Here is a 20,969-nt window from a genome sequence, read left to right as displayed (position 1 = left end):
TAAAGAAAACCAGTATGTCAACCATCTGCGCAGCTCATGTAAATTCTCAAGGTGTATTTAGTAATAGGTCTGTATCTGAAGTATTAGTCGACTGCCTGTATAGCAAGTCTAGCGAACTGAGAAACGATAGGAATAGATACCGGCAGTCTGGTGATGTCTGCTTTGAGCAGCTGCCTGCACCATTTTTAGCTACTCTACTGGTATGTCTCCTCTCAGTAGGTGATAGAATGCTCGATCACTGGTCTGATTGTCTGACCAGCGTGAGGAAATCTGCAAAGCTGGTTTGTTTCTGTTATGTTCTAGCAGCGTATATCTACTTTCCGTTTCTATTCTGTGGCCTATTGATTTGCCTTTGTAGCTGTGTCGTGGTATTCCTTGTAGCCAACCTCTGTATTTTCACAAGACATAGCTGTCTATGAAGTAGTGCAACAATTTATGGTGTATTGCAGCCTTAGAAAAGTTGTGCAATGCTTGTCTCGCTTTGTCTTAAAACGAATAGTTTGTTATTCTGTGTAGCATCCTTCAAAACATCAAATCTCTGCAGTTATGTGGGTGAAAGCTACACGGACTGATACTGATGGGACAATGGGGGATTATATGTGCTGTGTTCATAATTAGATATCCAAAGACTGTCTGGAATAGAAGATTACACCAAGCAGCATAAACTGTCTCGAATCTGACAGCAGTAGAAAGGAAGACAACTCAGGCTGTGACTTGAACTCAGTTTATCAGAATTCTTACACAAAAGAAGACCCATTTTTATTAAATGTGCTTTCACAGCACACAGATTACTGTTATTCGCTCTGTTGCGCTTTCTATTTATAATTTCCACGCTCTTATTTGTAATTCTTTTAATTCTTAATTCAGTTCTACGTATTATTTCCTTTTGTTACTTTTCATAGTTTCTTCCATTGTTCTATTTCGCTCTTTCTTCTCTGAAATCATCTTTTTTAGCCTGAGCTAATTCATTCTATTTTCTTTCTTACCTTTTTCCTCTGTTTTTCAACTCTTTACATTTTTCTCTTATGGTTTAATTTGCTTCTCCTTTTACTTATTGATTCTTTGTCTTTCTTCTGCTTATCCACTTTTTTCACTTTCTAGTTCTCCTTCTTGTTTCTTTTCCCATTCATTAATTGCCTTCTTTAAACCTATTTTTAAATCTTGGCTACTGTCAACTTCAGCTGCATGTTTGCAGACTTATGGTTTCCAATGCATGGCATTACAACGGGTGCATGTGTGTGACAGCACGCGTTATGACTGTGTGTTCACGTTACATGACACTTTCGTAAACATGCATAATCGAATTGGTGGCCATCTTGGAATGGCTTTCAATTTAGATAAAACATTAGTGCATGATTGCCAGCATGCAGGTGTTAACATGCAAATAGCTCTGCCTTTTGGATCCGAGACCGATTTGATTTACAATAAGTGTTTTCTCTGTATTTCTGACCATTCTAGTGTCTTTTTTTCTTTATTTCATCACTCGTTCTATTTCTCACCTTCTTTTGTCCTTTCTTTGTTCCTTCATGATTTGCTTTCTTTAATTTTTTTATCTCCCTTTCCCTTTCGCACTTCTTCCTTACTTGCTGCTGCTTGCCTTCCTTTTCTTTTTTTCCTTCTCTCGTTTCTTAGCCGACCTAGTTCCTTTACTGTTAGCTTTTTATTTTTTCTTTCCTCCTCGCCCTGTGTTCTTTCTCTTTTTGTTAAAGGTGTTGTGGTCTTAGTTGCAGGTTGTTCGCATCTTTGCATAATTTTTTCATTTCCCCTTTTCTGCTGCTGATTTTTTTCGTCCATTGGCTTCACATACTCCAGCCACATCAGCAATGAATAATCTAACATTAGATTTGCCTTCCTCTTTCCCTCATCATGCAGGTACCAACCCGTGCTCTGTCAACAATGGTGATTGCTCTCAGTTGTGCCTGCCCACTTCCGAAACAACCAGGTCCTGCATGTGCACAGCAGGTTATAGCCTGAAGAGCGGCCAGCAGTCCTGTGAAGGTAAATTTGACGCAAGCTTACCATTTTCAACCGGTTTTGTTGCAATTGAAATACTGCCTCTGTGCCTCAGAAATCATTATATACGTGATCTTTCACAAATCTCTTACTTAAGAGTCTATGGCACAGTAGTTTTATATACAATTGTATACACAAAAATAATTTTAAAATAATTACTTTAATCTGAATATCTCCATATACTCCAATGTTTCCTCTGTACTACAGTGTTCTTGTTGTTGTTGTTAATATCTGTTCCTTACTAAAGTTTTACAGTAGCATACAAACATGTGAGGTACTACAAAGAAACAAAAATGACAGCATAAGTATCAAAGTCATCTATATTGTATTAGGGCATCTATATGATTAGTGCCTGATATTTATCAGACAGTTTTTTTTTTAACCTAAAAAAGAAAGAGAACGTTCAAACGTTTATAACTTGGGCCCCATAGCGCCTGGTATCTTCTGCTAATAATAAACTGTGTACAGGCAGAACATCATAGTCTATACCAGACAGTATTGCACAGACTTCATGAAGAATTTGTGTCAGGAGTTTCCACCAAGACCCCTTTTATTAATGTTCTAATTATGCACTCATAATGTATACATCAGCATAGCTTACCTATTCAATGTTGTTTTTCCTGCTCTACTTTATTCCAGCAACCTATATCTCTGTTGATGGCTTCCTATCTGTTTTTGCCTCTGTTGCTAATAGTAAGGTATTACATTCTGTGTGTTACTTCTTGTGGGGTGATAGCCTTCACTTCTTTCTCATCAATTTCTTGACATCCACCAGCCAAACTGTAACCCTAGGGGCAAGTCTGGCTTTCCATGCTGTGGCTATATTTCTTTTGGCAAGTAACAGTGCCAAGTCAAGAAATGTACTTGCTTGCTTAGCAACTGTGTTTCTATAAGGTTGACTCAGTTAGGTTATACAGGTTAAGATATCCTTTTCTAATCTCCCCAAGACAATTTAATTGTTAATGACACAGCTGTGTTGCAAAAGTTCGAGGCATGTGGGCTGCTGAATTCATATCTGTGCATAGATCGCCGCCTAGTGTTGGGTCCGGATGATTGCACATTGTTGTCCTGGAAGAGTCTTCGAAGTATCACGAGATAGGTGGCTCCTCCCCTGGACTACAGTGCGCATGGGCATCGACTCCATCCCCAGATTGTTTTTTTCCGCCATTCGGTTCGGATGCGTTTCGGTTCCCTCTGTCGGAATCGATAGTTGTTTAACTTACTTTGCTCGAGACCAAAAGGTCTTTAGGACTCGCTTCGGTATTGTCTATCGTTCGGGTTCGTTTGTTTCATCGGCTCCGAACCAACACTGCCCTTCCGCGTGCTTTCGGCGCGGACGGGCCTACACGACGCTCCAACCTACTTTCATCATGGAACGAAGTCCATTTAAACGGTGCCCGGTGTGTGCCTCGAAGTACCCACATATCAACGTGCTCCCGGTGTGCAATAAGTGCTTGTCGCCAGACCATGACGAGGCCAAGTGTATGGCCTGCTCCAAGTTCCGGTCAAAGAAGACACTCAAGCTCCGCCGAGCTGCGCGACTGCAGGCCCAGCGATCGGCACCCCCTCCGGCAGACATCTTCGACACGGAGGATGTCGGCGATGACACTATCCAGGATATCACAGAATCTAACCCGGCGTCGGAGGTCGAGGAAGACTACGACGCGGAAGACGAGGATTTCGATGAAGTCGTCGAGGAGTTAGGGGACGACAACGGGCCCTTGCCACCGTAGAGGATAGCTCGGACGAGGAGCTTCCTCAAACTGACTCCGGGGCCAGCCACCATTCTAAGGCCCAGGCCGAGGGATCGCCTTCGGGCCTTACCCAAAGCCTTGATTCCCGTCCCACGGCTCCGCCTTCCGGCCCGGCCACGGACATTGATACGGCACCACTCACGGTACAAAAACCGAAAGTGAAACCATTGGTCTCGACGCCAGACGTATCGAAACCGAAAGCGCTAGTCGCGCTGGTCGGGTCGAAGACTTCGGAGGCCTCGGCGCCGAAGAAATCCAAGATGGCCGTCGAGCTCAAGGGCCACGCCAAAATGGCCGACCCAAAGACTACGGTATCGAAGCCGAAGGTTAAAACGACAGACGCGGCTGCATCGGCGCCGAAGATGGTCGACGCACTTAAGAGTCGCATCGATAACAAGAAGGCCGACGACCATAAGAAGGCCACTCTCAACACGAAGAAGCGGCAGGACGACCCCAAGTCTCTCACTGCCCCGCTTCCACTCGACAAGGCCAAGGGGGCAACTGCGTCGGCTCCGAAGACTGCGTCATTGGTTGCCATCCCAAAACCAGCTTCAGAAGACTCTCTCGAGCCGGTGCGTCCCTCCGCCTCGTTCACTAAAAAGGTCACGGAGTCCCTTCAACGTATTAGGGAGGGGGCCGCAGCAGTCGAGCCGAAGGACCCTGTGCCGCCCAAGCCTCTTCAAAAGCCGGCAAAGACGCCAACGCCGATTCTGTTCACGTTGCCGCCGAAGACGGCGCCGAAGGCTTTCACAGCAAAACCTGGGACAGGAGTGCCCGTGAAGATATCTTCGACGCCGAAGGCATCGTTAGTGGTTCCAAGCCCACGGCACCAACCGCTGGCAGAAGAGGAGCATCGAGAAGTGATCGACGCCGACACAGGCAAGCTCTCTCTCCTTAAAAGAAAGATCACCCCTGAACCACAATTGGAGCATTTCCAAATTCCACTTAAGAAAAAGATGGACTCTGCTGATGCCTCTGCCTCTATGGAGCCTGTATCACCACAAGCACATGAACTTTCACCCACTCATTCTAATGTGGAGGAGGGTGATGGCAACAACGAGGATGAGTATTCCTATCCAGTCTACTCAGACCCAGAAGATGTAACTGAGCCATGGTCTGCTGGTGGCGATCCTGGGGACCCGCATTCAGGGCAGGAGCCTCCGCTTTTTTCAGCCAAGACTTCCCCAACAGAAGTCTCTGCAGCTTTCAATGCTCTAATTGAAAGGGCGGCAGCCAATCATGACGTCGATCTCCATGCTGACCCAGTAGACGTCGACTTTCTCTTTGACACCTTTTCAGTCGCTGAGAAAACTGTAAAGACTTTGCCAATGCTAAAAGGGGTGTTGAAACATGCAGCAGAAGTCTTCAAGGAGCCCACCCGAGCAAGAGTCATCAACCCACGTATCGACAAAAAGTACAAGGCAGCGCCCACTGATCCTACTTACATCAAAGGACAGTTGCCTCTGGATTCCCTGGTTGTCTCCAATGCACGCAAAAGAGCCAACTCACAAACTACGGGTGATGCTCCTCCCCCAGACAAGGAATCAAAAGTATTTGAGGCTTCGGGGAAAAGGGTGGCTGCGCAGGCAGCCAACATATGGCGCATATCCAACACACAGGCGCTACTGGCGCGTTATGACAGGGCACACTATGACACTCTAGAGACCCTTTTACAGCACTTGCCCGATCAATATAAGGAAGCAGCAGAAATGTTGATACAGGAGGGGAAGCTTATCACCAATGCTTCAATTAAGTGCGCTCTGGATGTGGCTGACACCGCCTCAAGAGCAATTAACACTAGCGTTCTACTTCGTAGACATGCATGGCTCAGGATATCCGGTTTCAAACCAGACATTGAAAACTACCATCTTGAACCAAACAGTCAACCCAGACCACCTGTTAGGCCCAGAGGTTGATACCACCCTCGAGAAGATGAAGAAGGACACCGACACTGCGAAGTCTATGGGTGCCTTGCAGTCCCAGCAGTTTCGGGGTGGTTCTTTTCGTCGCTCCAATAATAGAGGCACCTCAAGGGGTCAACTGTCACTGTCGACGCAATTCTACAAGAGCAACACCCAACCTTCCTATACCAACAAGGGTCGGGGTGGATACCGTGGCAACAACGTCAAAGGCAGAGGACGTGGAAATAACAGCTCCAGGTCCTCCACCGCCAACAAACAGTGACGCCTTGTCACTGCCCCCCGACCACGCAACACCGGTCGGGGGGAGACTCCAGCAGTTCTTGCCCGTGTGGAAGTCCATCACCACGGACAGGTGGGTCAGATCTCTTATCCAATACAGTTATTGTCTGGAGCTCACATCCACTCCACCCAACATACCCCCAAAGATGTCCGGCGAGCACTTGCACTTGTTGCAGCAGGAAGTCAACGTCATGCTGCAAAAAGGAGCAATAGAGCTCGTGCCCCTGCAGGAAAGAGGTACAGGAGTTTACTCCCTGTACTTTCTGATTCCAAAGAAGGACGGATCCCTCAGGCCCATCCTAGACCTCAGACCTCTCAACTTTTACATTCTGTCAGAACATTTCCATATGCTCACGCTGCAGCAGGTTCTCCCACTGCTTCGGCAAGGGGACTTCCTAGCAACTCTGGACCTCAAGGATGCGTACTTCCACATTCCACTGCATCCTTCACACAGAAAGTACCTCAGGTTCACCATTCAAAACCAGCACTGCCAGTTCAAGGTTTTGCCTTTTGGGGTCACTGTAGGAAGGTACCTCCTGACTATGGTTGCCCCCAACTTTTTGCCCTGTGTTTTAGCTGGTTTTGGACATAGTCGACCTGGGACCCTGCCAATCAGGACCCCAGGCCTACTGCTCTCTCTTTAAAATGGATTCCATGTACCCTAGGTACATTTCCAATTGGTACTGGGCCACCCTATCAGACCCTGTAACTCAGGGCATGGGTGTGCCCAGGGCTGCCAGGGGCTGCAGCATGTATTATGCCACCCCTGGCTGGCCTCCTAAATTTGACACAACTGGCTGCTTGACAGCTGGGGCAAAGGCGTGTAATCACCCTTTGCTGTAGGTGTAGTATACCTATACCTAACCCTAAAATGGACACACAGATTCCTATCAGTCACTCCTATAGCAGGCCTTGACAATCCTGAAGGCAGAGTGCTTTGAATCGTGTGCGATGGTGCTCTGGCATGAGCTGAGCCTGTCTGCAGCTTGCGGAACCAAGTCCTAATAGCTGTTCCATGATATCGCATACCATATACTCTTAAGTGCATTATAATCCTCGCGGTTAAATGCTAACTTTGGTATTGCTTTATCAAAACATGTCGAGTAAGGTGTCATACGAATTGGAATACTAACCCCTCGCCAATTCTGGCGACGGGGTTAGCATTCCACCCTTCTAGAGGGACACGACATGTATGTAACTGTGAACCCCGGTTAAAGTTAACTGAAGCCTCAGCTCCACAAAGTGGATGCTGCCACCACAGACACGAGTCTGACCTCCTGCTGCTGGGAGTCCTTCCAGCGAGGGAGGCCTGGACAAAGGGTTTCCTGTCCGGGGCGGTGCTAGCACCGTCCCAGACATGGTTTTGTGTATCCTGGGTAGGCAGGGCTTTTCAGGAAGGTGACTGCTGAGTGGCACCCCGGTGCTCACTACGCATAGGCTGGTCTGAACCAGTTCCAGGGGCACACCAGCCCCTGGCCTGGGGAATTCCGGCATGGCAGAGGGGTGTAACCACCCCCCTCCTAGTCCCACCCATAGGCAGGACCTAGTCACCGGGTCAGCCCCCTTTTTTAGTATAAAGATGGGAGCGGGCCCCCTGTTAAAATTAGATCATCTTTGGAATCAAGACACGACTTTCTACGAAAGGACTTCAAGATTTCTTCATCAAGATTCTCCCTTGTGGCTAAGGAGTAGTCACCCTGCATCCGCAGGCACCATCCAAAGAACACTGCGGTCTGCTGCAAGTCCTTCATCACGAATCCGACGACCCAGCTCGACGAGACCCGGCTTCCCTGGCACCTCTGACCTCTACTCACCTCTGCAGCCAAGCTGAGAACCGTGAGTGCGACGAGACCTCGAGGGACCGACTATCGCCAAGACTGCACGACTTCTGTGTAACAAGCCCACTGAGTCTTCCACTGGTGAGTGCTTTGGGGTCCGAGAAGCCCCAACCCTGCGCAGCTCCAGCACCCAAGATCAGCCTCCCTGCATCTCCACGATCTGCGTGGGGCCCTTCTGCTGTTTGCTGTGCACCGCGTTGTTTGGCTACTAGCCGGCTGGCTTGTGGCCTCCTGAACGACGCCCGACGACATCACTGCTGCTGGTCTGGTTGCTCCAGACTGGCCCTTGCTTCCTTCTTTAAGAGGCACCCCGGACCCTCCTGGTCCACTCCAGACGCCATTTTAGGTCCACCGCGTGGGCTTGAATTTGCCAAGGCTTTGTTGCCCAATCCTGGGTCCAGCGACGCCGACAGCTTCTATCTTCGTGGGACAGCTCGATCCTCCTTCCTGGTCGCCGACAACGCCTCCTGGTCCTTGAGATCTTCGAGCACAGCGTCACCCACTCGCCTTGTCGAGGTGGCTACCATCCGGTGCCCTCCTGGTGCCCACTGACTACTGGCTAGTAGTCTCGAACTTGGTCCCCTCTGCTTTCAGGTGTCATCTTCCATCGATCCAGGCTTGGATCCACCGAACTCTCTTCACTGGTCGCCTGCCAGCAACTTCTTTCTTCCAGGCTCCTGGTCCGTCAACGAGGATTCCCGACGTCTTTTGAGTCCTATGCAGCTGCAGCCCCTGGGCTAGGTACCTTCGGCATTTCGGTGCCCCAGCATAGCCTCACTATCCAAGGGTCAGAATCTACTTTCGTTTTCTCCCTACCAGGTCGGGTTCGCCCGAGAACACTAACTTTGCAATTACTAGCTACCATAGACTTTGTCCCGCATCTCGCGTGAGAGTGCACACACTGCACCCGAGTCCCCTAGGCCTCCTATAAGTAATCTGAAGGTTCTATAGTTAAGTCCTAGCGATTCCTAAGCCTATTAGTACTGTACTTACCTGCTAGTAATTTCGCATTCCACTTTTCTAGTATATGGTTTTCTGTGCCCCTCGGGCATTTGTATATACTGTGCTAACTTAAGTATTTTTGTAAGAGTTTTGGTTTGTGCTTAGTACCCTGTCCTCATAAAGAGTACAGGGCTGTTGTGATTCTTAATAAATAACTGTTTATTTTCATAACACTTGTGTGGTGTCCTTTCACTTGGTGTTCAAGGGGTATATGTGGTATAACAGCTGGCTTAACACGCCCTCTCGAGTCTTTAGCCTTAGACTGCTCGTATCCACGCTACTAGGATAGCTGGTCTATAAGGTTGACTTACAACCAAACATCAATAAGGGTTGCTGGACTGATACATAGTGTTCACTAGAATAGTGACCACTGCATATCAGGCCACCTTCTCACATTGGTGGCAGCGGTGGGATTTGAGCTTGCTGTTGTTTTACCACACGTATCCTAAGAATATCTTGTTGAAAGATCACATAAGTACTGTAGTACATATAAACTAAGCTTAGAATACTCTGAGTTCTACTGAACTAGCTGTTGCAGCTCCTCAAGGCTTAGCACACCTTGGCTGCAACTCTTAGCAAGGGATCAGTAGGTAAACACATAGTGTAGGTAGGTGCATCACTTACACCACACTAGAATCAGCATGTCAGACAAAGGAGGAAACTCTGAGTATCCCCTTGTGTCAGTGGACCCTCCACAGGTCCTTACTTCAAAATATGCTGCTCTTAGCTTCCATGAGATGAGACAAGTGTGTACTCTCAGGAAACTAAAACAGGGGTCTAACCCCACCACTTCCTTTCTGATTGGTCTCTTAGAGGCTTATGATGCCAGTAGGGCTGGTAACCCAGACCTTTCTAATCCAGAAGGAAGTTTGCCCTCCTTACAGGGACCCTTTGATAGCCAGGACCATCCCCTCCAGGAAGCAGATGATGCTGAGGATGAGGATGAGGACCAGTTGTCAGGGGATGAGGCAGATAAGGGACAGGTAGAAGTCAATAGACTAACCAGGTCCAACTTAAGCAGACATGAGCTTGGTACTAGGGGACCCCTGGGCCCACTCTCAGGTCAGCTTAACATTGGGAATGGACGAGTTAGGTCTCTATCAAGAGGCTCTAACAGATCCCTTCGAACCAATGGCTCTCTCAACTCTTCTCACAGAGGGATGTCTTCCCCTAAGAGGAGAGTGTATGAAGCTGAAGAAAGGGCAATCAAACTGAGGATTGAAAGGGAAGAACTTGCCCTGGCCAAAGAGACTTGCCCTTGCTAGAGAGCAAGAATTATGTGGGCCACAGCCCACTGGTGGCAGCAATAAACCTAGCAATAGGGAAAGGAGTTTTGATACAAAGCACCTGAATAAGATAGTGCCCCCCTTTAAAGAAGGGGATGACATCCACAAATGGATTACTGCTTTGGAGAGAGCCTGCACTGTGCAGGGTGTTCCCCAAAGTCAGTGGGCAGCTATCTTGTGGCTCTCCTTTGATGGTAAAGGTAGAGATAAGCTCCTCACCACAAGGGTGGAGGATGCTAACAATTACAAAATCTTGAAGAATACACTGGTTGATGGGTTTGGTTTAACCACTGAACAATACAGGATGCTGTTCAGAGACACCCAGAAAACTCAGTCTCAAGATTGGACTGACTTTGTTGATTGTGCCACTAAGGCTTTTGAAGGCTGGCTACTGGGTAGTAAGGTTACTGATTTTAAAGGATTGTACAATCTAATTATGAGGGAGCAAATCTTAAATAATTGTCAGAACCAGTTATTACACCAGCACCTGGAAGACTCTGATCTGACCTCTCCACAGGAATTGGGTAAGAGGGCAGACAAATGGGTCAGAACCAGGGTCAGGCCTAAACACCAGGGTGGTGACCAGAAAAAGGAATCAACCAAGCCTCAAGAGAAGGGTGGGGATAAATCCACAGAGAAGACTTCCCAAGGGCCCCAAAACTCCAACAAGGGTGGTGGGTCCCAGAACACTCCTTCAGAACAGAAGAAACCTTATTGCCATACCTGTAAACAGGTGGGTCATTACAAAAGTGATGCCAGTTGCCCTAAAAATGGTAATAAGGGAAATATTCCCCCAGGTAATACTCCTAAACCTCCTGTTACCACTAGTGGTAATCCCCCAGGTGGTGGGAGTGCCCCCAAGAATGTGGTGGGCATTACTTTGGGCAATCAGGAGGACTATGGCCTAGCCAGGTTCCCTGACCACACTCTTGTCTGTGAGACTGGCATGGGGTTTGCCAACTTCACTACTGGACCCCACATTTTGGGAAAGTATAGACAAGAAGTTTTAGTGAATGGTCAGAAAGTTGAGGCATTCAGAGACACAGGGGCCAGCCTCACCATGGTGAGTGACCATCTGGTCCCCTCTGCTCAACTGACCCCTGGTTTTACTTATCAGGTGACAGACATTCATGGAGTGAAGAGAAGGCATCCCATGGCAGTAGTCAAGCTCAGTTGGGGTAATGTCATAGGGCCCATGAGAGTGGCAGTGACAGATAACTTACCTGTAGATTGCTTACTGGGGAATGACCTGGAACTCTCAGCATGGGCTGGGGTGTAGCAAGAGACTCACTCCAGAATGATAGGCCTATCCAGACAGGTTAGTGGGGCAGTAATAGCTACAGCCCCAGTCCAAGCACCATTCCTCCCTGAAAAGGTTGGAAGGGCAGTGGTAGCCACTGCCCAGGCTCAGACAGACTTTCCAGAACAGGATAGGAGGGCTGTGACAGTCACAGCCCAAACACAAACTGAGTGCCCTCCTGAAAAGGTTGGCAAGGTTGAAATGGTCTCAGCCTCTACCCAGACAGATAGTGAGGCTGTGAAGCCTGAAACAATGGATCACTCCACTCAAACAGAGAGCATTGAGGAGGAAGAAGAGTCTTCCCCCTCCCAGACACTAGGTGAGAGCCAGCCTCCTCAGGGAACTGACTCTACCCCTGTTGAAGGAACTGCCCCAGAGGTAGTCAGGCCTGGCCTGGCAGAGCCCCTGATGGCAGTGGACCCTTCCCAGGTGGGACCCAGTCTGGAGCAGGTAACCTGCACCTCTCTACCCTGCCTCAGTCAGCCCAGGGCTGAAGAGGACAGGGAGGCCAGTGGTGGACCCCAAAGGGCCCCCTGTCCAAAAGAACCCCTTAATCAGCAGATTAGGATCACTGAAGCTGGTAAACCTAGCCAGGTGAAAATAGAACAGACTCCTGAGGGATCCCCCTTAAAAGTAGTTAGGGAACTCCCACAGCTGGACACTGTTGGGCACAGCCAAACATGGGGCCTAAAAACCCCAGACCTGACCTGTCCCTCCAGTAAGCCAAACAGAGGGACTCGGCCTCCAGCTTTAGGTAGCCAGAGGCTGACCCTGAGAGCTCCGTGCATCTCAGCTAAAGAAAGAAAGGCACACATGATGAATGGTGATTGGAGGAAGTTGAGCCCAAAGCTAGAGGAGCCTCACTTCAGTACTCCATCCCAGCATCAGCCTTCTTCTTTCCCAAGACACACCAGAGACAGAGATTCCCTATGGTGGAGACCCTCAGATACCCTTAGGGTGAGGGGTTGCCTAGTGGACCATGACACAGGGGGAAACCAAGCCAGAGCTGGTCCTTCCTTATATGGCCACTTAGGTAATAGAGGCTTACCTGGACAAGGATAGCCTTATCTCCTTTCGTTTGAGGGAGGGGGGGGGGGGGTTGTGTAGGAAGGTACCTCCTGACTACGGTTGCCCCCAACTTTTTGCCCTGTGTTTTAGCTGGTTTTGGACATAGTCGACCTGGGACCCTGCCAATCAGGACCCCAGGCCTACTGCTCTCTCTTTAAAATGGATTCCATGTACCCTAGGTACATTTCCAATTGGTACTGGGCCACCCTATCAGACCCTGTAACTCAGGGCATGGGTGTACCCAGGGCTGCCAGGGGCTGCAGCATGTATTATGCCACCCCTGGCTGGCCTCCTAAATTTGACACAACTGGCTGCTTGACAGCTGGGGCAAAGGCGTGTAATCACCCTTTGCTGTAGGTGTAGTATACCTATACCTAACCCTAAAATGGACACACAGATTCCTATCAGTCACTCCTATGGCAGGCCTTGACAATCCTGAAGGCAGAGTGCTTGGAATCGTGTGAGATGGTGCTCTGGCATGAGCTGAGCCTGTCTGCAGCTTGCGGAACCAAGTCCTAATAGCTGTTCCATGATATCGCATACCATATACTCTTAAGTGCATTATAATCCTCGCGGTTAAATGCTAACTTTGGTATTGCTTTATCAAAACATGTCGAGTAAGGTGTCATACGAATTGGAATACTAACCCCTCGCCAATTCTGGCGACGGGGTTAGCATTCCACCCTTCTAGAGGGACACGACATGTATGTAACTGTGAACCCCGGTTAAAGTTAACTGAAGCCTCAGCTCCACAAAATGGATGCTGCCACCACAGACACGAGTCTGACCTCCTGCTGCTGGGAGTCCTTCCAGCGAGGGAGGCCTGGACAAAGGGTTTCCTGTCCGGGGAGGTGCTAGCACCGTCCCAGACATGGTTTTGTGTATCCTGGGTAGGCAGGGCTTTTCAGGAAGGTGACTGCTGAGTGGCACCCCGGTGCTCACTACGCATAGGCTGGTCTGAACCAGTTCCAGGGGCACACCAGCCCCTGGCCTGGGGAAGTCCGGCATGGCAGAGGGGTGTAACCACCCCCCTCCTAGTCCCACCCATAGGCAGGACCTAGTCACCGGGTCAGCCCCCTTTTTTTGTATAAAGATGGGAGCGGGCCCCCTGTTAAAATTAGATCAAATTTGGAATCAAGACACGACTTTCTGCGAAAGGACTTCAAGATTTCTTCATCAAGATTCTCCCTTGTGGCTAAGGAGTAGTCACCCTGCATCCGCAGGCACCATCCAAAGAACACTGCGGTCTGCTGCAAGTCCTTCATCACGAATCCGACGACCCAGCTCGACGAGACCCGGCTTCCCTGGCACCTCTGACCTCTACTCACCTCTACAGCCAAGCTGAGAACCGTGAGTGCGACGAGACCTCGAGGGACCGACGATCGCCAAGACTGCACGACTTCTGTGTAACAAGCCCACTGAGTCTTCCACTGGTGAGTGCTTTGGGGTCCGAGAAGCCACAACCCTGCGCAGCTCCAGCACCCAAGATCAGCCTCCCTGCATCTCCACGATCTGCGTGGGGCCCTTCTGCTGTTTGCTGTGCACCGCGTTGTTTGGCTACTAGCCGGCTGGCTTGTGGCCTCCTGAACAACGCCCGACGACATCACTGCTGCTGGTCTGGTTGCTCCAGACTGGCCCTTGCTTCCTTCTTTAAGAGAGGCACCCCGGACCCTCCTGGTCCACTCCAGACGCCATTTTAGGTCCACCGCGTGGGCTTGAATTTGCCAAGGCTTTGTTGCCCAATCCTGGGTCCAGCGACGCCGACAGCTTCTATCTTCGTGGGACAGCTCGATCCTCCTTCCTGGTCGCCGACAACGCCTCCTGGTCCGTGAGATCTTCGAGCACAGCGTCACCCACTCGCCTTGTCGAGGTGGCTACCATCCGGTGCCCTCCTGGTGCCCACTGACTACTGGCTAGTAGTCTCGAACTTGGTCCCCTCTGCTTTCAGGTGTCATCTTCCATCGATCCAGGCTTGGATCCACCGAACTTTCTTCACTGGTCGCCTGCCAGCAACTTCTTTCTTCCAGGCTCCTGGTCCGTCAACGAGGATTCCCGACGTCTTTTGAGTCCTATGCAGCTGCAGCCCCTGGGCTAGGTACCTTCGGCATTTCGGTGCCCCAGCATAGCCTCACTATCCAAGGGTCAGAATCTACTTTCGTTTTCTCCCTACCAGGTCGGGTTCGCCCGAGAACACTAACTTTGCAATTACTAGCTACCATAGACTTTGTCCCGCATCTCGCGTGAGAGTGCACACACTGCACCCGAGTCCCCTAGGCCTACTTAAGTAATCTGAAGGTTCTATAGTTAAGTCCTAGCGATTCCTAAGCCTATTAGTACTGTACTTACCTGCTAGTAATTTCGCATTCCACTTTTCTAGTATATGGTTTTCTGTGCCCCTCGGGCATTTGTATATACTGTGCTAACTTAAGTATTTTTGTAAGAGTTTTGGTTTGTGCTTAGTACCCTGTCCTCATAAAGAGTACAGGGCTGTTGTGATTCTTAATAAATAACTGTTTATTTTCATAACACTTGTGTGGTGTCCTTTCACTTGGTGTTCAAGGGGTATATGTGGTATAACAGCTGGCTTAACACGCCCTCTCGAGTCTTTAGCCTTAGACTGCTCGTATCCACGCTACTAGGATAGCTGGTCTATAAGGTTGACTTACAACCAAACATCAATAAGGGTTGCTGGACTGATACATAGTGTTCACTAGAATAGTGACCACTGCATATCAGGCCACCTTCTCACAGTCACCACAGCGCCCAGGGTTTTCACAAAGTGCCTGGCGACGGTGGCAGCGCATCTGAGACGTCAAAACATCCACGTCTACCCCTATCTGGACGACTGGCTCATTCAGGCGAAGTCGGCCCAGCTGTGCGCCACCCACGTGTCCCACACCATTCACCTTCTGCACGATCTGGGGTTCTCACTGAATTACCCAAAATCCCATCTCCAGCCCGCCCACATACGGCAGTATCTGGGTGCGACCATAAACACTCTGGCGGCCACAGCGCAGCCGAATTCAGTGCGAGTCAACAGCATTCAGTCGCTGATCCAAAGATTCAGACCTCAGCACTCGCTTCCAGCAAGAGTGTTCATGCAGTTGATAGGCATGATGGCCTCCTGCATCTCCATAGTCCCACACGCGAGGCTACATATGCGTCCGCTTCAGGAGTGCTTAGCACGTCAGTGGACTCAGGCTCTGGTGCAGTTGAAAGACCTAGTGTTGGTGAGCGGTCGGGCATACAACTCTCTGCATTGGTGGAATCCACGAAACCTTTGCAAGGGCCGACCGTTTCAAGAGTCTGTGCCGCAGATTGTCCTGACAACGGACGCTTCTCTCCAGGGATGGGGAGCGCATGTATTCCAATACACTGTACAGGGACTATGGACACTACAGCAAAAGAAGATGCCCATCAATGTACTAGAACTGATGGCGATCTTCATGGCCTTAAAGGCATTCAAAGTACATCTGTGCAACAAGGTCGTGTTGATCCGGACGGACAACATGACAGCCATGTACTACATTCAGAAACAGGGGGGCACTCACTCTCCGCAGCTGTCTCATCTGGCTCAGAGCATGTGGAAGTGGGCGATTCAGAGGAACATTTTCCTCATGGCAGAACATCTCCCAGGCAAGGACAATCAAATGGTGGACCTGCTCAGCAGGCACAGCCACCAAATGCACGAGTGGGAGATACATCCATCAGTACTCCAACCGTACTTCCACAGGTGGGGTCATCCAGAGATCGACCTGTTCGCCACAAGGGAGAACGCAAAATGCCAAAGCTTCGCCGCCAGGTTCCCACACCCGCAATCGCAGGGCAATGCGATATGGATGAACTGGTCAGGCAGATTTGCGTACGCTTTTCCCCCAGCACCTCTGATACCGCTGGTGGCGCGCAAGCTCAGGCAGCACTCGATGACCCTCATCCTAGTTGCTCCAACGTGGGCTCGCCAACCATGGTACACCACGTTTCTGGAACTTTCCGTGGTACCGCATCAAAGGCTTCATCTCACACCCAGCCTTCTGACGCAGAGCCATGGCGACATTCAGCACCCAGATCCGCAACAGCTCAACCTGGCGATCTGGCTCCTGAAGTCCTAGAATTCGGCTACCTCAACCTTCCTCCCAATTGCATGGACATCATTCGGGAGGCTAGAAAGCCCACTACTAGAGCATGTTATGCGGCAAAATGGAAACGGTTTGTCATCTATTGCGCAAACAACAACATTGATCCATTAGATGCTTCTATTCAGAACATCATCTGTTACCTGTTCCATCTATACAGGTGTAATCTGGCATATACTTCCATTCGCATTCACCTGTCTGCAATGGCCGAATACCTCCAAAATAGACAGCACCTTTCACTTTTCAAGGTGCCTACCATCAAAGCTTTTCTGGAAGGCCTCAAGAGTCATTCCGCCACGGACTCCACCAGCTCCTGAATGGAACCTCAATGTGGTTCTTACAAGACTGATGGGTCCTCCCTTTGAGCCACTACATTCCTGCGAAATTCAGTTCTTGACGTGGAAAGTGGCTTTCCTTGTAGCGATTACATCGCTACGGAGGGTTAGTGAACTGCAAGCCCTCACAATCCAAGAGCCTTTCTTCCAAGTTCATTCAAACAGGGTAGTGCTTCGCACTAACCCTAAGTTTCTACCCAAGGTTGTGTCTCAGTTCCACATCAACCAAACCATTGAGTTGCCGGTGTTCTTTCAAAATCCAGAGTCACTGGCGGAGCGGATGCTCCACACCCTTGACGTTAAGCGGGCCCTGATGTATTACATTGATAGGACCAAGGATTTTAGAAAGACTAAGCAGCTTTTTGTGGCCTTTGCGCCACATCACAAAGGTAACCCTATTTCCAAGGCTGGTATTGCTAGGTGGATCGTGAAATGTATTCAAATCTGCTATGCAAAGGCAAAATGCACTCTTACCATTCCACCAAGAGCCCACTCCACCAGAAAGTTGGGGCCTCTATGGCTTTCCTTGGAAACATTCCCTTAGAGGACATTTGTAGAGCCGCCACATGGTCTACCACACACACATTTTCTAAGCATTACTGTGTAGACGTACACTCCAAACAGCAGGCAGCTGTAGGGCAGGCTGTTCTCAAGACACTTTTCCATACTGCTGCAGCTGGCACGGGCGGCCGCCGCTAATGGAGGGACTGCTATGTATTCTATGCACAGATATGAATTCAGCAGCCCACATGCCTCGAACTGCAAATGCTACTTACCAGTATGCATCTGTTCTTGGCATGTAGGGCTGCTGACATTCATATCGCCCGCCCTCCTCCCAGGCACCTGTAGCAGCTGCAGTGTTCACATATCAATTCATGGCATGGTCATCATTCACTGAGTTTCACTCCATCTTGGCCACAATGGCTAAAAACAATCTGGGGATGGAGTCGATGCCCATGCGCACTGTAGTCCAGGGGAGGAGCCACCTATCTTGTGATACTTCGAAGACTCTTCCAGGACAACAATGTGCAATCACCCGGACCCAACACTAGGCGGCGATCTATGCACAGATATGAATGTCAGCAGCCCTACATGCCAAGAACAGATGCATACTGGTAAGTAGCATTTGCATTTTGCAGTGATTCGTCAGTCCAATACCATACAGTGGAAATCTGTCATTCGGGCAATACACTGCGGACAATGGTCAGCCTAGCATGGTTAGTTTTCACTATATTTTAAGTGTCAAAGGGGTTTATGCAGGTAATTAAATTAAATAAGTTTAAATTGGGGATGTCTTGTGACTTTATAAGTGAACTTCAAGATATCTGACCATTCTTTTTCTTCATCTGCCCGCCTGATCATGTTTTTCCATCTAGCTTTATTATCCTCTACATTGGAGTGAAAAGTACAGGACAGGGCATTAAAGAGTGTGGACATTGCCTGTCTACTGGTACAGAATGTGAGCAATAGCCTCAGGGTAGCAGTGCTAGTGGGTTTGTGTTTTTTTCTTCACTTCCCATTAAACTGGGTGTCTTTAGCAATGCAGTGTGTGCAATAACGTGCTTAGATCCCATGTCACAAACTTAATTCTATTTGAAATGTGAGTTTCTCGGTTTTAATTGGTTTTTCGGGCAGAGGCAAGATGGCGGCGGCTCACTAGTCCGCTGTGAGACACTCTCCTGTGCCAAGCCGAACGAATGGGCTAGGAGAAGGGTCAGGACCTTGCAGCACCCATGGAAGCACAGTGAAAAGCGATGCTAGCAGATACAGCGAGAGACGACATCAGCAAATAATTGCTTTAAGATTACTGGGACATTATGAGGTTAAAAGAATGAATAATGAGTGGCGTCTACCTTGAAGCATCAGGAGACTTGTCATTTTCACCGGTGCAGTCACGTTCACTGCTCCACTACATCGCGTCTGCTCTCGGCCTTACGGTGTTAAGGCTCTTCATTCAGCTCCGTGACAATACAGAATTCTCTGGCGTTCATGATAAGCCCAGAAGTGCCCCTGGTAACGACTGCATACAAGTGAATACATTGATGGCTCCGAAAAATGCTGCAGCGGTGGCAGCCGCCTCAAAGACCCGGGCAGCCAAGCAAGCGCTTCGCGATCAAAAATTAGCAGCAAGACGCGCTGGCTCTCTGACGGACGAAGCTGTCGGATCTGATGGGGGACAGGCTCAGCTTCAACCAAAGCAACTGAAAGCAGCAAGAAACATCAACACTCCGGGCCCAGGCCCCTCCGTTGTAGACCTGCTTCGGAAGACGCCGGCCGGAGCTGCTACCTCCCCCTCCGTGCAACACGCAACAAGCGGAACGCTGATTGCAGCGCCGCCAGTAACCCCGGCGGCGCTCTCTAACACGGATTCGTCGGTGGCAGCAGTAGCAGCATCCCGGTCTGAGCCATTCACAGGAGCAAGCCCCTCAGTAAGTTCTCCACCGTCAGGTACAGCCGCAGCTACAGCTGGCCTGTCTATACCACCGCAATGCCCAACAGCCATAATAGAAGGGCCAGGGAGTTACACTGCAGAGGCAGCGGTAGCAGAAAATGCTATGGCAATACCGGCGCAGTTACAATCACAAGCTTCAGAAACTCCAGCGGGGACAAATATACTGATTCAAGCACCAGGCTCAATAACAGCTGAGCTTGCAATACTTACACCTATTACAATTGCCCCCACAATTGGCACAAGTTACATAGCAAATATGCCCCCTCACCCACAGCCCGAAACGCACCCTGTACTACCAAACCTGGCTAACGTGGAGGGCAAATTAACATCATCTCTTCTAGTACAAACACTTGCTCAGACTCAAGGCGCTTCTGCATCAATCGCACTAATGGGGAAGGAAAATGAAGAAGAGTCAACATTGCCTATGCCAGACTATACTGGTGGAGCCGGAATCGCTTCTGACACGGATTTGGAACCTCTAGAATTCTATACTATCTCTGAAGGTCGCGAGGATCTAGGCTGGCACCATGACCTAGATTCTGATTTAGACCCTCTATCCGATCTGCACACAGGTTCCAGCACCAGTACACAGGATAGTGATGCGGATGAACTATTGGGGGAAGCTACAGTGGGAAGACACACAGTGATTAAAAAAAAAAAGAAGCCATCATGGCCCAGCAGGCCCTCACCGGGAGTGTATTCCTGCAACAACCCCCAGCTCTCAGGGGGCTTCTTCCTCGAAGGAGCAAGATACTACCTTAACTGCGGTAATGGACACGGTGCCATAGGGAACAAACTTCTAAGGATGGCCGGAAAGCTCAGCAAGCCCTACAAAAGGTACAAGGAGTGGTGCGTAAGCTATCTAAAACAGTGGCGGCCTCCAATGCAAGAATGACTGATATGGAAGATCGAATTGTGGTTAACGAGGCTGAAGCAACCGTGGTGAAAGAGCAGGTTGATGCCCATGACGCTGAACTGACTGATGTAAGATGGAAGCTTGAGGAGATGGAAAATCGTATGCGCCGCAACAATCTCCGAATACTGGGAGTTCCAGAGAAAAGTGAAGGAGACAACATACGCGTTTTTGTGATCCAACTCTTTAAAGATACTTTTCCCGAGTTATCCTCATGGAATTGGGAGCTAGAAGTTCAGCATGTCCACAGAACCCCAGCTACATTACGGGCTATCAATTCGCAAAACAAATATCCTAGGGCGATACTGGTCTATTTCGGCAACTTTTTGTTACGTCAAGCTATTGCAGAGAAAGCGAGACCTGAGGCCCATCGGTCCCGAGGGGACATCTCATACTTTGTCAGGCCGGATTTCTGCCACACAACTGTGGAGCGGAGATGGCGACTCCGACAGTTAATCAAACCCTTTTTGGACTAAAAAGCCAAGGTTTATTTGAATAACCCTGCTACACTCAGTGTTGTATAATGGTCAGGTAAAAAATTTTTCCTCCGAAATCAAAGCGAAGGCCTTTTTAGATAGCCTGACCTAAATTATGAATTAATAGTTTTTCTTTTCAAGAATTCCAAATACAGTGTCTATTATGATTACTATATAACCCCCGGACGGTGGGTTTTG

The 20,969-nt window shown here is 49.3% G+C and overlaps 1 protein-coding gene across 2 annotated transcripts in view; it reads left to right on the top strand.

Annotated features, from left to right (window-relative positions):
• Positions 1–20,969, top strand: part of LRP1 (LDL receptor related protein 1) — a 1,437,817-nt gene that overhangs the window by 530,129 nt on the left and 886,719 nt on the right. For both annotated transcript variants that reach the window (XM_086966724.1, XM_086966716.1), the window contains exon 34: positions 1,873–1,998. In XM_086966724.1, coding sequence (XP_086822850.1) covers positions 1,873–1,998 — 126 coding nt within the window. The remainder of the gene's footprint in view (positions 1–1,872; positions 1,999–20,969) is intronic.

Source organism: Lissotriton vulgaris, chromosome 1_1, assembly GCF_964263255.1.
Source record: "Lissotriton vulgaris chromosome 1_1, aLisVul1.2, whole genome shotgun sequence".
In the NCBI taxonomy this organism is placed as follows: domain Eukaryota; kingdom Metazoa; phylum Chordata; class Amphibia; order Caudata; family Salamandridae; genus Lissotriton; species Lissotriton vulgaris.
Note: the sequence above shows the minus strand (reverse complement) of the source record. Positions and strands in the feature narration are given on the sequence as shown.